This window comes from Melospiza georgiana, chromosome 1 (assembly GCF_028018845.1).
Source record: "Melospiza georgiana isolate bMelGeo1 chromosome 1, bMelGeo1.pri, whole genome shotgun sequence".
Classification (NCBI taxonomy): Eukaryota; Metazoa; Chordata; class Aves; order Passeriformes; family Passerellidae; genus Melospiza; species Melospiza georgiana.
The window spans coordinates 10112264-10129035 of NC_080430.1; the positions used below are offsets into that span (position 1 = coordinate 10112264).

General features: G+C 38.1%; 1 protein-coding gene across 1 annotated transcript in view; it reads right to left on the minus strand.

Moving 5' to 3' along the window:
• The window catches only part of PTPRN2 (protein tyrosine phosphatase receptor type N2), a 638409-nt gene that overhangs the window by 553789 nt on the left and 67848 nt on the right, over positions 1–16772 (minus strand). The window contains exon 2 of the mRNA XM_058038495.1: positions 16699–16749. Coding sequence (XP_057894478.1) covers positions 16699–16749 — 51 coding nt within the window. The remainder of the gene's footprint in view (positions 1–16698; positions 16750–16772) is intronic.

A 16772-nucleotide genomic window follows, 5' to 3' on the forward strand; every position in this document is an offset into this window, starting at 1 on the left:
CAGTCAGGGAACAGAAAAACACAAGTGCTGCTTTCACATTAGCAATATTTCTAATATTGCTAGAGAGGAGGAAAACTAAAAGGCAGAGACTCATGAGAACAGCCAGGCTGCCTGCTTTTGCTCATGAAGATGCCAGGATGAGGAAGGAGGCTGGAGAGAGCAGCCAGGAGTCTCAAACAAAGCTTAGGATTTAGAAGAGGCATCCTGGCCACAACAGAACAAATAAGGTAGATTTGAAAGAATTGTGGTGCCATGAAGGTGGATTTGGCAAGAATTGTGAGGTCATGCCCAAGACCACAATTTCCTGCCCAGGTAAGAACTTCTTTTAAATTTGTGAGTTTTCAAAACCTGTAGTAACTATATCACAGACATGGATAACACAAACATAGCAGTAATGTCTCTTTTGTTTAGTCAGAGAACATCTCAATGCCAACTTTCTTTGACTTTTTGCACATCACATTTGCCTGCGTTTATTTGCTTACAAATACAAATAAACATTATTGTAATACTGATAGCATGACACACACCAAAAAATAATTAAAATCACATTTCAACAAGTTATTTCTAAGACTTACAAATTTTTCCTGATGTACCAGTGACCTTACACCCTACAAAAAGAACCCAAATACTTTTGAACAAACACAGTATTAGTCACTGCTCCCCCTTGCAGCTGATGCTGAATCATTCTAAACAGCAAAGATTCGCAGAGTTGCAGATGTCCACACAAATACTGTAAAACTCTGCCATCTTGAATTGCCTAAGTATTGGTGAATTTGTTCTTTCTTTTCTTTGTTATCTGCCAGCTCTATCAAATTATCTGAATATTCTGCAGCTATGAAATTCTTTGCTACCTATACTGCCTATTACCAAAACCACACCTGAACCCATCAGATTTCCACAGTCCATTATGTCATTCCACCTGGCCATTGCACAACAATTTCACCCATTCACTTCCATTCTCTGACAACTAATTTTACTGGGAAAGGTACATGGCTGAATAGATGACAGATTAACCAGCATTTCTGCTCTCAGGGTAATCTTAAGCATAAAAATTCCTTTGGATTTCCTATCAATCACACATAATGCCACTACATCTGCTAATACACTTGTGTCACAGGAACAAAAGAGAACACACATCAATGATTAGAAATTCAGTACTAAAAGATACTTTTGAAGATCAAGCTGATCTGAAAGCACACATTTTTAAGAGAGTAAAACTTTTTGGAATAATGAATTCCCCTTTGCAACTTCCTTTCTTACCAGTTCCCCATTGTCTGCCACTGAAATAATGATGGACATGCCAGGAAGGCCATTAGGTAGCTCTGGAGCAGAACTTGGCATCTGGCTGTATCCATTCCTCGAGGATTTCCCACAGCATCAATGGAGCTGCCTTTATGGCACCCATCCACCACTCCACATTGGCACCAACCCCTGACAGAATACATTGCTCTTAAGTAATGGGGTTTTTCTGCAGACTCACAGGTTATGTTGCTCTGGTTTTGCTTCTCTTTGCAGTAATTTCTGTCCTGACACTGTGGGGCTGTCACTGGAGCCTCTCCTGCTCCCAGCTGTGCCCTGCTTGCGCCCTTCAGCCCAAGCTGGCAACCTCACACAGGCATCAGGCAGAGATGCTGATGGGATTGAGAGGTTCCCTTATGCACCCAGCTGCTGCTGAACCATTGCCAAAGCAAGCAATGAGAACAGACTAAACCTATCTGAACAGGAGTGGGGATTGACAGAGGCAGACAGAAAATGAACCCACTGTGCCTGCTACTGCCTTCACCCAGCACTGGCGACAGACAGACTCTCAACTCCCACAAAGCAGGTAAAAGTCATTAAAAAACAAACTGCCACATCAGCTCATAACATAACTTTACTTTTTTTAACTGACTAGGGAAAAAACCAAGCAAAAAAACCAAGCTGACCTCCCACAATACCTACAGGACAAGAGGTCTGTCCATGCAAGTGTTTGATGTTACAGCCTTTTCTGACATGTTCTTGCTTAAACTCTCGCTTTAGACAAAATTTTAATTTCCTATTTTTTCATACTTCTTATTCTCTCAGAATAAGACTTCAAAAGGATACAAAATATTCAGGAAAAGAAACATTCTTCTCATTATGTGTCTATCTTGGATTTTCTTCCAGTTTTCTGGCCTTGAAGCTCATCCACTTCTCCCAAGACTTTTGGCCCTTTGCTTACACAAGCACCCTTGATCCAAATGAGCAAACAGTGGCTCATGGAATAAAATTAGGGACCAACTCTATAAATTATTTTTCCCAAGTGCCTTTTACCTTTCCCCTATAAAATGCAAGTTTGCTATTTTAAAAGGAAACACTCCTGTAAAAAGATGAAAATAAAATACTTGGTATATTTTAAAATGATAAAAAATTACGGATTGATTTAAATGTAAAATAGGAGTTAAAGGCTGTTTACAGAAAAAGGTATGTAGACCTTATTTCTGAATATATACAAAAACCCTCATTAAGTTCCTTTTTTTTACAGTTTTTTTCTTGAGAATTGCTGGTGAGATATAGTTGCACCAAATATTATTTCTCTTTCAGGTCCATATAAGCTTTTAGAAATGCCTAAGCTACTCATATACCCTGACACCTGACTCAGGAGTCAAGAACTAATACAGTAAGATCTGTGGAGGGCTCCTCTGAACTTCAGGAACAAATATTTGAAATTAATTTTAGTTTGGGTTAGCAATCAACCCCATAGATTTCAGAATGGAAGCAGAGTATAAGGGAGTGTCATTGCAAACAGTGTCCAAAATTTACCTGAAGAGATCTGGTATGCTAAACAATTTCTGTGCTTTTGACCCACTTGGTTGCTGCAGAAGCCAGCAGGTAGATTTATCTGAGAACACAACAGAAACAGCTTCTTTATGCCAGTCTTGATGAAGCAAAAATAAAAGTTACTTCCACCCCCCTGCTCCACCATCAGGTTTTCTCCATAGGTGTCCTTTTCACATCTCCTCACCCAACTCTGAGCTCCTTTCAGTGCTTCAGAGTTCCTCAGCTATGGAGGCAAAACTAAATTTCACTCTTGGTGACACCCTGGCATGGAAAGGTGAGGGTGTACATGGGAAAGAGGCTCAGAGGAAATCAAGGTTTCCCCAGACTCTTATGACCTTTGGCATTCCCTCATCTCTTCCTCCATCCTTTGCATGCCTCCAGGCTCCCTCCACAATCCTAAAGAACTACTTTTCCCCCATTCAGGATCATTTCAGCATCCCCACACTTGATTTGCAAAATTAATTGTCTTCTCTTTCCTCAAGTAGCAAGTGCTGCTCACAGAGAGGATCCCAGGCTCTGGCAAGGAGAAAAGGTGCCGGGTCACAGTCAGACTCTGCTCTGATAAGGCCAGGACAGCATGGTCAGATGCAGAACAACAGCTCACTGTGACCCAGGTGAGCAAATCACAACTCCTGCTGCCCCTGTCCCCAGTGCCAAATCTGCTGCAAGGACAACTGAAGCCAGAACATCTCATCACCCCCTTCCCTTGAGAGAATGAGCTGAAGTCCTAAGTTGAGTCTAAACTTGATTCAGATATTGCCAACAGCAAAAGTAATTTTGAGTCTAAATCTCACCCAGATTCTTTTCCACCTTCCATAAAAAAAACCACTAATCAATATTTTCAGAGTTATTTCAAGTGCAGAGGTGTGAGATGGGGGAGAGTCAGCTCTGGGCACACAAAGCTCAGACCTGTGCAGAGCACAGACCCAGCCCTGCCAGACAGCACAGCTCACGGGCACAGGCAGTAAACAAGCAGAAATAAATCAGTCTGCTCCCCCATAAAATTGCTGCCACTTGAGTTGCAGTATCTCACACACTGATACTGTAGATAATTTGGTTTCACCTTGATTATGACCTGTATTAGCACCCAAAGTAATAAAATCCTTCACATTCTCATTTTACTGAAGCCAAAGGACAAACCTTCTGCAGTGACATATGGCTCTGCTCCTCTGCAAGTATGTTAGACTGCTTACAAAATCTCCTTGTCTAGCAAAGGATAATGCTTTTTAAAATAAATTACCTGCATTAATTTGTATTTTCCACCAAGAAAACCTCACATATCATCATAATCGTCTATCTATACAGATATATGAGTTTCTCACATTGTTTGCACTTTTTTTCTCCTTTAATGGGGTGATTTTGGACTATGTCATTGATTATATAGCTGTAACATGCAATTTTTTCCAGCACAAGAGTCAGCTTGGGGCTCTCAGACTGCAGAGCAATTCCTGCATAGCTCAAACATTAAGAACAGTCTAGGGGACACGAATTGAGATGAGACCAAGTTTTGCAGAACTTTGAAAACAAGAGGTTTTTCATAGCTGACTAAGTGCAATTTTCAACCTCAGAGGATTTGGTATTACATACAGATTTTTTTTTTTTTTTAATCCAAAAGCTTTCTCTGTTGTGTGTGTATTGATACACTGTAGCATATACTTTGGGATACTCACTTTGATTAAAGACTCTCCTGCTTTTTTCCAGGATGCATAAATTCCTCTCTATACGCCTGCAAGATGACCAGCTGCTATGGGGAGAGCAGAGATTATTCTAGATCTCTGTTCTAGGAGCAAGAAATACACTTCCACCTCTGTGAGACAGAGAAAGACACAAAACCATGGTCCCCAACATCCTGCAGGAGCTGTCTATAAAGAGCTCCTTGTAGGATTTCTTTGTGGCCAGGGACTATATTTTATTTCTGTGTGATGAGAAATTTTTTCTCTGCTGAAAGAAGCAGGTTCAGATTTAAACAATTAGGCAAGAAAAGGTGAGAATAAAACTATTTACGCCTCCACTTGTTTTTCCACCTAAAAATTCTACTTCTGAAAATAGCCATATTTTCTTTGGATGAAGAAAATTCTGTTTATTACTTGTTTTTAATAAAACATCTTCTATCTGTGCCAACGACTTTTAAATAGCAAACAGGATGTGAACTGCATGACATACAGGAGTGGATTTTGTTTAGCAAATGCTTAATGTCATTGTCATGGTTCCTAAGAAAGCAGCTTGCAGTGGCACTGAAATTTGCAATTAGTGCAGCTTAATTAACAAATGCCCATTTCCCCTTTACATCTACTGTGGAGACACTCAAGTTAAAAAAAGGGAAATATTTATTCCTGTACTACTGTACATGAATGAAATGCATGATGAAAACCCCTTTAGCCCTAGAATTCTGAACTATCATTTCCTTTGGTCTATGATGATCTAATGAAGTCATTCTCCCCAAAACTGGGGAGAAATCATAAGGAATTATTTGAGTCAACTGATCTGCATCATTTGTAGGAATCTTGTCTAAGCAAAGCAGGAAGGAACCACAACATTAACTTCACAAGCCATTGCAGCCCTGTGAAACCATGTCATGCTTTAACCCAGCCAGAACTTAAGCACCAAACAGCTGCTTTTCACTGCAGGATGGGGGGGGGGAGAGAATCAGTAGGGTAAAAGCAAGAAAACTCCTTGGTTGAGATAAGAACATCTAAATAATTGAAATAAAATAATAAAAATACATGGTAATGGGGAAAAAAAAAAAAAAAAGATAACAAAACCAAGAGAATAAGAGAATTAAACCCAAGAAAGACCAGTGATGCAAATGGAAACACTCTGTCACCACCAACCAGCCGATGTCCAGGCAGCACCTGAGCAGCAGCTCCCAGGTTACGACACTGTGGGGTGTGGGACATGCCTGAGGCCAGAGCTGGCAGCTGGGTCCCCTCCCAGACTCCTCCCTGTGGGGTTGTATGAGGAGCAGGAGAGGCATTGATACTGTGCAAGCCCTGCTCACCAGCACTGAGAGCATCCCTGAATTACCAGCTCTGATTCCAGCACAGATCCAGCACAGCCCCATATCAGCTACTGGGATGAAATTTAACTCCAGCCCAGGCCAACACAGTATGGTCTCTCAGAATGCAAGAATTGGTTACTGTGTTGGCAAAGAGATGCTTGGGGATAGAAAAGAATTCTTTCTGATAGACTGATTTTTCCCACAGATTTTTGAAATGAAATAGCATTTTTTAAGCCCCAACTTTCTTGCCTTCTAAAATGTGCCATTAACCTCTATGCCAGTCATAACTTATTTTCAATTACCATGCCAACAAAATACATTGAGACAAGTAAATCTTTTTTGGCATCATATGTGAAGGGTAATATTTCACAGAATAACAAAATCATTTTAATCAATGATCTTATTTCTGGGAGGGGAATAACCAAAATTTTGGGGCTAGTATAAATCTCTTGAGATATTTGAAATAAAGCCCAGAGAGAAGGCCTGACTTCTAATTGGGAATGCAGTGGATCCAGGGACATGAAATGGGCACTAACTGCCTGATTATCATCTTAGAGAACATGCATTGATAATTTGTACTGCAGCATGAAGCACATCCATCAATCCTTCGCCACTGAGAAAAGCAGTGGGGAAAGAGGGATCCTTTTCTGCCCAAACTTCTTTCAGAGCTCTTCATTTCTTCAGTTAAAATAATTTCTGCCTCAAGAGCTTGGGTGGGGATCTCTAACTGCAGGAGCAGAAAGACAATGGAGAAAAGAAATCTTAGACAACTTCAAACATTTGTAACAAAAACACTGTGGAAGTTTGACATATAAAGTTAGATTTACCATAACAGAATTGAAATTAATAAAAAAGAATTTGAGACATGGAATAGGACTGGTATTTCTTAACTGTATATTGATCCATTTTTGTCCAAGTAGTATTCACAGAAATTTTTAAGTAAGGAAAAAAGAAGTGAAAGAGTTTAAAAGTTAAATATTTCTAAAGCAATCATTCACCAAACACATCAATCCAAATTACAGGTAAAAATAGAGAGAAGACTTTTCTAACAGGTACTGTCAGTGAAAGAACAGTTTGTTCCATTAAATTACTCAGCTTAAGCCATCACCACAATTCCACTAACATGAAGGCAAGTTGTCAGCAGAGTAGGAAGTCTTAATTACTGTAAAAATCTAGTAAATCCATACATCTCTAACTTGGAAGTGAAACAACATCCTAGAAACCTAGAAAGAGAGATTAAATCAGAAGACTAACAGGACATTTATAATTTGGAAAGTTTTGGGGATTTTTTAAGTCACAGTAAACAAAAAGCTGCCAAGTTTGCCACTTAAAGCTTGAAAATTAATTAAAATTTGAAAACAAAAACACTTTGAAAAACCACTCCTCATTCAAAGAAAACAAATGGATTTAATTTTGGAAATACAAAAGCCATTTAAACTGCTTCCACTGTGACTGGGTATTGTAGATTGCTTTCTTTAAGTGTTCAATAACCTATGAAACTGTTAGCAGGCTTGCCATCTAAAAATTCTGTCCCCCAGTACCTTCCCTATCTTAACCCCACAGAAATAGAGATGCAGCAGCATAATGTGGAGTAAAGAGGGAGGACTACAGGACAAAGACAAAAATTTGAAGGAAAGTCTCAATAGTTTTCAACTCCCCTCAATTTATTTTTCCCCACCAGTCCATTATAGTTTCTGGTTGGGTAATACACTTCTTTCTCATCTACTGTAGAGTTTATGATAGAGAAAACAGCAATTGCAGCTCAATAACATACAGAGAGGACCAAAAATAGACATTTTTGCCATTGAAAAATTGCACAGTGGGCAGCTGTCCAATATCATACCTGTCCTGTTACTTCCAGGAAAAAAACTATAGTACAACCTTATCTCTGGAAGACTCATTGATATAATGCAGTCAAAAGTCTAAATACAATCTTAAGAGAGTTACCACTAAATAGAATTAATTAGGTACACATTTTAAACCTTACCACAATATTGCAAATTCATTACTAACACAAATGTTTAGTGCATTACATTAAAAGCATTTTCCATTGTACCTTGAAGAGTTACGAGTCCAAACATGAAATTTTGCATTCTCTTACTCAGCCTCAACATCCACTGCAGTTACCAGCCTTAAATCACACTGGTCCTACCACAGGGCACCAGAGGAACATGCTGACACAGCAGCAAATATTCTCAATTTGTGCAGAGCAGCCAAAGCTATTTCAGTAAAGACCAAATTACAATAAATAGTTTGGGACCATAAAATATATTTATTGTTCTGTCTACCTCTAGAGCAACTTTTGTTGCTGTTGCCATGGGGTTGGAGGGAATGAAGGAAAACTCTGTTTAAATTAAAGGCTTGGAATGTCATGTAATGCAGGATGACTTTCCATTAACAGGTCTTTACCTGTTAATCAACAGCACCATAGTTAGTTCACTTTCAGATTGTTCTTGCTTATTGAATGAGGACATATTATAATAAAAGCCTCTCACAGTTCTTTATTACAAAGCATTTGTTCTAAACACTAGAATAGAGAGGATATATTTTCTCATTCCCTTTGGAAGAATCAATCCAAATCAGGAACTCTAATAGTAGGTACACAACCTGGGAATAAACTTCCACATTATTTATTTTTAAATATTAAAAAAAAGGAAAATTTTTATATTATATATTTATTATTTCCATATGCATAAATGTGTAGCTCCTTTGGAATATTATAAAGGAATACCTTCCTCTTTGGCCTCTTACTTGACAAAATGGATGCCAATAATTATTGCATATATTTTTCACACAAACTGTCTTGAGACAAAAATCCCTATTTCATGCAGACTCATCACTTTTGCTCTGCTGCAGTGGATACACTTTCATGTGAACCATGCAGTAAAGTTTTCTGCTCATTTCTCCCATAGTCTCTGAGAAGCTTCTTAGCCAAGACCACAACATCCTCCCCCTGAAAACCATAAATTTTTTTTTCCTATTATGTTTACTGCCTAAAGGCAGGTTGAGAGTCAAAAGACTATTACTGCTTGTCAAATGCTATGAAGTCAGAAACCAAATGATGTTCACTAAATTATTATTGTAATGCAACAGCAGTCAGGTGATGCAGAATTTGTACAGTAAACAGGGAAGAATTTTAAAAGAAAATTTGAAGAAAAAAAGAACAGAAAAACAGGAAAAAATTAAAGGGATCTTCTGCACAGCAAAGCTTGTTATTGTGAAGAATCATCCAGAAGAATGTTATTCAGAATATACTTAAGAAATCGACAGCTTTGCCTCCTACACACTCAAGAAAATGCAGAGTGAATAGTCATTCATAATTGTCCTTGCAAAATTGGTAAATTTGGAAATTTATTTGATTCGTGACCTCATGTCTTCAGCTTATGTGCTATAAAATAGGATTACTGAAGTTTTCAAAAAGAAAGAGAGAAGCAGCATGAATTTTAAGAAGCACAATTTTTCCACGCAGAGGATGGGTTCAAAGTTTTCTAGGCTGTCTTCTTTTAGACACTCCTATCAATGCCTCAGTTAATTACCAAAGTACCTCAGTAATTAATCTGATTGATCCAACTAACCACTGCTACACTGAGATGTAGTCACTGATATTTAGGGGGACAAAGGCAAACACCTTCTGACAGAGAATAGATGAAGCCCAAAATAAGCAAATAGCTGTTAAGCACTTCATTTTTGGAATGACATATTTTTAATCAATTGGAATAATAAGTGGAAAGTATCCTTTAACACCAGGAGAAAAGGTCCTATCTCACTCAAATCTGGGGCTGCCCAAAAACCACAATATGGTCGTGTAGCCATCACTGCCAAATCATTTCACATCTGTTTTAGAAATGTTCATTACAACCTTTGGTTAATTTAAAAAAAAATATGCTTTTTCTTTGTTGGTGGTGTTTTGGTTTGTTTTTCTCTTAGTAAAAGTGAAGAGCTAAAGAAAAAACAGTTATTCTATTTTTTCAGAAGCTGTAACCAAACATCTTAATCATCATAAAGCAAACCACGCTCGTGAATATCCCTTGACACAAGAAGAGGACAAACTATGATGGATTTAGAGCAGAGGCACACTGCTGCAGTGTCCCTCCAAACCAGGATTCATTTGCTTTCCACCTCATTGCCAGAACATTATACCTTGGTGTTCTCTTCTTCTCTCCAGACCACACTGTCCTTTTCAGGCTCTCATGTTTCATCATTCATCAGGCTCAAACCTTTCTGAGACTCCCTAATGCCTTTATCAAACAGGCTGTACTTTTCCATGACCTCTCAAATGTTAAAATAATTTTTTTTAGTGTAATACAATAGTGAATTAGGGAACATCTCTGAACATGCAGCTATGTAGTTTACCCAAAAGGTGTTAACAAAAAGGTTCACACACACAGATAAGATACATGACAAAAACAGTATCTCTAATACACAAATATATTTTCACGGAACATTTAGCATGCTAGTTTAGCATACATGTTCAAAGTTACCCCAAATTGTATATATAATGCCTACATGTCCAAAAAACAGCAGAAAAATAAGATTTGGTTGTATTTTTTTAATTAACATCTCATAAGGCTAAAGACTTCATAAAACCTCAAATATTTCAGGGAGAAATACTAAATATTAAAAATAAAAGGAAAAAAAGGCAACTCCAAAAATTCCAGAATTTTAATCGTACTTAATATCAGACCATTATATTAGATTTTAGAGATCCATCCATCTTATCACCACAAATGCATCATTTTGAATAGAGAGATACCAGATAACTGTGGTTATTCTCCAGTGATGTCAAACCTTCCACCACACACACCCCACATCCCCCCAGTCAGCAGGGGGGGAGGGTGGAATCTTATAATTAAAATTCTTGAACTGAACACCAAAATGCTCCCAAAATCACACTGGTTAAACCATTTTCTTATAATGCTTGCCCTGGTTCTGTGAAAGCCAAGAAAATGCATTACCACAAGTCACAACACTAAGATAGAACTAAAGCTCCCTTGTGGCAACACAGCAGAATTCTTGCCTGAGCTCTGAGCAAAAGCAGGTCTGTCCACATGAAATAGCACTGTGCAGCACTCAGCAGCTCCAAAACTTATTTACTAGCACAGGACACGGGAATATAAAGGATTACCTATGGCTGGTGGGAGATTTACGGCTGCCTCTCCCCCCGGTGCTGAGCAGCACACTGCCAGTGAAGCCTCAGCAATGCTTTTCTGCCCTGCAGGAGCTGCACCCCGAGATTCTCCACATAAAGAATACCCCACAAAAAAAGTTTTTATAAACAGCAGGGACAGTGAATAACACAGTTGCATTTTCACACTAAACATCTTTTCCTAAGAGGAGTAACTTCACCTTTGATCACTACTCCACTTCTAATTCTTCCATTGTGCTGGGCATTTCTGTCCTACCATCACACAGGCAGCTGCTTTAGCACCACATTGAGACAAACACAAGACACAAATACAGAGTTTAGAAGATAGATGAGACTTTTTTCAATGAGGAAAAAATCCCACCACACTGTTTCAAAGTATAGGAGATGAAGTCACCATTGCACTGGCATTTTAACCTTAAGACTTAAATGCTAATTTTTCACCTCCAGTACCTAAAATTGCTCAGAGGAAGTGAGAGCTAACACACAAGAGAACACAGGCAAATGGGAAATTGGGAATCTTCCTCTCAAACTATCTCCATTTCATGTAGTTGTTCTTATTACACAACTGTCACACAACCTGATGAAGAACAAGTGTGGGGAACAAAAAAATTGAGCCAATTTCAATCCTGGTGTTTATTTCCACAAACTTGTTTCAAAACGTGCATTGATTTCCTTAAAAATTATAAAGTATTCCTAATAACTGAGACACGATCTTCACATGCACAGATTCTCAGGAATATTTAGGTGTTAACTCACCCTTGATTTCAGTTGAATGAAGTGTGCAAATACTTCTGAAGATGTGGATTTTCAGAGTACCATTATACAATGGCAGATTTTAAGCTTTACTTCTTGAGCACCACACAAGATTGTGACTTCTTCTGACACAATATTTTAAAATATTCTTTGAATAAATAAAGTGTCAGACAAGTCCCATTATTTCATTGAACTGGTACAGAGGAACCGTGGGAAGTAAATCCTAATATTTAAATAATTGGTCAGGTTTTTATAACAAAAAAACATCCAAGTGCAAACATACAGACACACTCATTTAGTTCAGAATTCAGGTAAGAAATTACATCAGGTGGTATTTGAACTTCAGGTATTTGTGAAGAATCCCCACATCCTTGAAAAACACATGAATTCTCTACAGACAATACAGCAAGCGCATGCAGAGGTACCACTTAGTGTTACTCCTCAGAAGTCTGAATTTAGTTATAACAAGCACTGATGCTCACTGAAAGGGCTCAGAAAGCTTAGGCCCAGATTTATAGTGTCATTTGACAAAAATTCAATAGCTTTTGGAGAGCAGTGCCTTGCCAACACAGATGTTGCCGCAGACATCTGTTAGCTCAACAATGCTGAGGTGCATCTCCCTCTGCAATCCCACCCCACCAGGCAATGGTCTGGAAAACCTCAAAGCAGAACACATTAAGTTCAAGAAACCATTTCAGGGATCCTGACTTCTCTCCCTTATCATCTGTAGCACATGTTTACTGTTTATGGCTCATCACCAGCACACACAATCACTTATATCCCAAATGTTCAAGGAGCTCTGTAGCTGAGGAAGAAAATGCATTAATATTCAGAACTACCTGCAGAGATCCAGGCTTGGAAAGGTTCATGATTTCGTACTGCAATGCCTGGGTGCCTCTGCCACACCGTGCTAACCTAAGTCCCTCCTAACAAGTGCAGCTTGCATACATAAAGCAATATTGATTCAGCTGTGCAGAGCTGTTTGCCCAGCCTTTCAGCAGCACGGCTTCTCCAAACACTGCTGCAGACATCAGAGCTGTCTTCCGAGCAGAGGGGAGGTGTTTGTCAGCCAGGCTCGGCTCAACCGCGCACTCTGCGCCAACCACTGCATTTAATTAGCTTCCCTTGCTTGGCCTCACAGAGATGTTTTCCACTATCTGATCTTGTCTGCATGAACCCCATTCTGATTTCATGCAGGATGGAGGATGGCAGCCACAGCCTCTTTCGTAAATAAACTTGCCCTGTCTTGTAAAGGAGCTGTTGATAGGAGCAAAGATATCACGGTGTCCATGCCCGCATAAAGCACAGTGCAAAACTGCTTCCTGAAGCAAAATATCTGGAGATTAAAGCTAAAGGAAAGAATGGCACCCTTCTAAATAAGCGGTTCAAACAGTTTAATAAAGAGAGGACATAAGGGATGGTTATTTTGAAATGAACACTTTTATCTGTACCACATGGTGTCTTTCCCAGTGGCACTGCTAGAATTCAATAGCACAATTTCATGAGAAAGAATAAGAACTTGTCTTTGTTTTGCTGTTCACAGGAGCCAGTTTGTTTAAACCTTCCAACAAGGAAGATAAACAAGCTGATGTTTTACATGAACTGCTTTATCTGTCACTTAAAATGCAAAACAAAACATGACATATTCCTGCTTATCCAGCTGTACTAAATTTAGTATATAAATACAAGGACTATTCAAGGGTAAGCAAAGAATTTCTGTCTCAGAGATCCTCTAAAAATTCCTTCTTGATGCTTTTTTCTTTCCTTTTCATACAAACATATTCTAGGCAGAGCTGTTAAGGAAAAAATACACTCACAGGCAAACTCTTCTGCTTGAACTTGTAACCCAGACAGCAAAGTGTATATGAAGGTGTGAAAGTCATACCCCCTTTACCTACAGCTGTGTCACTGCACATACCATCACTGCAAATACTATTCCTACTTAATTGGAATTTGATAACTATAATAATATAAATATTTTTTTCTTCTATATATCTTCTTTACTTAAGATATTATTTGCTTCCTGTTGTATCTGTAACAGCTTTTCAGAATTTATTGGGGAGGGCAAGAATTTCCAAGCTTATAGTATGCCAGGTTACTTTCTATCAGAGACTGCAGATCACAGGCATATTCACCACCTTTCCCATCACCCTTTTTAGCTGCAGGCTTTCAAGCTTCAAGCATTTTAGATGGGTGAAAATGTCAGTTCCTCCAGCTCTAAGAAAGAAGCAGTGATGTACCAGAAGATAAATAAATGACATCTAAGTCAATTCACCTCTCAAAGTTCTGGCTTTGCAAAGAAGGAGTCCAGGAAAACAAACTCAGTCTTTTTGCCTGGCTTATCCTTATGCCATTAAAATTAACATGAAACAATATGTTCCTTCTTAACCACTTGATGAGTCAGTGCAGCTCAGAAAACTGATAAAAGGTTTGTGGAAATAAATTAATATTGCATGAATGCTGCTGGAGCTATTAAACAAGCCTAAGCAAGAACCCATCACTGAAGCCAAAAGAGACCTTTACATGATGAGAGAAAGTGGCAGAAAAGTCAACAATCATTATTACAGCAAGTCCTTTGCCCTGCAAAAATGGCATGTGACCTAAACAGATGTAAGCAGCCCTTATCTCTGATATAAACAGCTATGCTGCTTATCTCAGATCTCACCTTTCTATTACATTGCTTTTAACAATACAAAACCCATTCTTTTAACACCTTTTTTTTTCTTAATGGAAAGGAAAATTTATCAAAATATTTCAGTAAAAATCTCTCTCCAGAAGAAATGAGAGGGGAAGAAGAGTAGGGGGTTTTTAAGCTATGAAATAGCTCAGTTATTGGTGTTTTGGTTATGCTTTCACAAGTATGCATAAAATAGACTTGAAATCTACAGTTGATGACAGATATGAGACAGCAAATACTGTGACTTATGTCTTCAGTAGGCAAACTTAGCTTTATTTCTGCAAATGTGGTCAGTTTTCTCTGCCTCTGCTGAAGGCAGAGAAAAAGATGAGAATTATCAGCCTTCCTGCAGGATTCAAAACAGATCTGCAGATCACATGCTACCAAAAGCAGCTGCTGCTTCTTACCCACTTTCACACTGTACTTCAGAAATACCCACTTGTGTGACAAGAAAGGAGGCAAAGCTTTTCCAAGTACACTCTGCTTCTGAGCACAGTGACCTCCACAAACTTCAGTTCCTGAACTCTCAACCCAGCAAAGCACTCAAATTTTAATATATCAGAATTCCTGAAAATTTCAGAGGTACAGGTGAATCAGCAGTACTTTGAGCACGAAAAAATGTGAAGGATTGCTCAGAAGCAAGAGGCCAACTTCCTCTCTGCTACATATAAAAAATTCTGATGGTTTCTTAGTACTTCAATGTACGATCTCCCAAAGATCCTGTTTATTTTCTCAAGAATGGCTTAATCTTCACTTGCATCAAAGAGAGCATTTAAAATACATGCTAGATAACATTTTCCCAGTGGACAAACAAGAATGAAATATTTTACAGCTACCTTAGACACTTGGACAGAATCCCTGCAAGTATTCTTTTAAAACAAGATCAGACATTAGAAAATATTATTGATCATCTGTCTTACTCATTACTGACATTTCTTTAAGTTAGTTATGCCAAAACATGAGTAGTTCTACAGAAAAGGTCCATGTAAATTCAAAGATACAACTTCCATAATTTAATTCTGCATGGTAAAGAGTGTCATATGGACATTTGATGAAATGCATCATGATTTAAGAAAACAAGTAGAGCAAGAAGTCAGGAAGTTACATTTACAGGAACAGCAAAGTCTTCAATAGAGAGATCCCTTAAAGTGCAGAAATTGCTATCATCTGTTGCATAAATTGCCCACTATGCATTGTCTGCTGCATATAACAGTTGCCTATGATTAAACCTGATTAAATCTGCTTGCACTGGGGAAGACTCCAGTCTAGGCACTGGAAAATATTGATAGTCACCAAAATTCAACCTGTACAAATCTGTCACTGCCCTTCCTGGTGTCAATGATGGGAATTGTCAATACAAAAGACTTATAAATTTGCATTAGTCTGATGTTAAACAGTACTGGAAATTTAATCTCATTTCATCCTAAATGTTCATTAGCTAAACCTTATTAATATCTTAATTTATTAATAGACCCATATTATTGTTTGAGCTTGATGGAAAACAAAGCCTCTCCTTTATAATATGATGTCACAAACAATTTCATATACAATACTTAATTTAACTATTAACCTCCCTTATTACAAATATACATATTGCCATATATTTCTATATCAAATGACACTGTAAAAACTACTCCCATCCTCCTTTCACCACATATACACATTTTATAGCAGTTATTGCTTCAAACACCTCTCTCAAAACATCCTCTGTCCTTCACTGGGAATTAAATCATTTCATATAACACATTTCCAACCCTCAACTATTATTAGAAAACATCTTTTGTACTATTCCATTAGCCTCATTCATATGTTGTGTTGTCTTTTTGGACTTACTGAAAATGAATTATGCAGGACAGTAGAAGAAAGCTGTTCCTGCATAATTCAAGTAAAATCACAGAAAAAGGAAGCAGTATGATCAACAACTGCAGTGTTCCTTTGAGACTTTCTTTCTTATTATATAAAATAAAAATCTTTTGAAGAAGAGAAGACTGATAATTACCCAACATCATCCTCTAAAAAGAGGAGCAAACTGAAGGTAACAAAACAGTTATTTTCACCCATATTAAGACAAATTAAATGTTAGCATATTTCAGTGTGCTTAATTAAATTAAAATCTATGTCGCATAAATGGTTTTGCTCAGGGTTGAGAGAAATTTTTTTTAATCTATTAAATTTTTCCTAACTGCTGACCATAATAGTCATACCTGGTAGTTTTCCTTTTCCCCTCCTTCTCACTCACATATGAATTTGGTTTACTGAATCAAACACACAGCAACTACAGAGTGGAGGGCAGACCAAGCAGCAAACAAAAACTGGAAGACTTACCATTAACACAGACTTCATAAGACTTGCAAAGGTCATCCTCAAACAGGCAGCCTAAAAACACAAAAGAAAGGTAA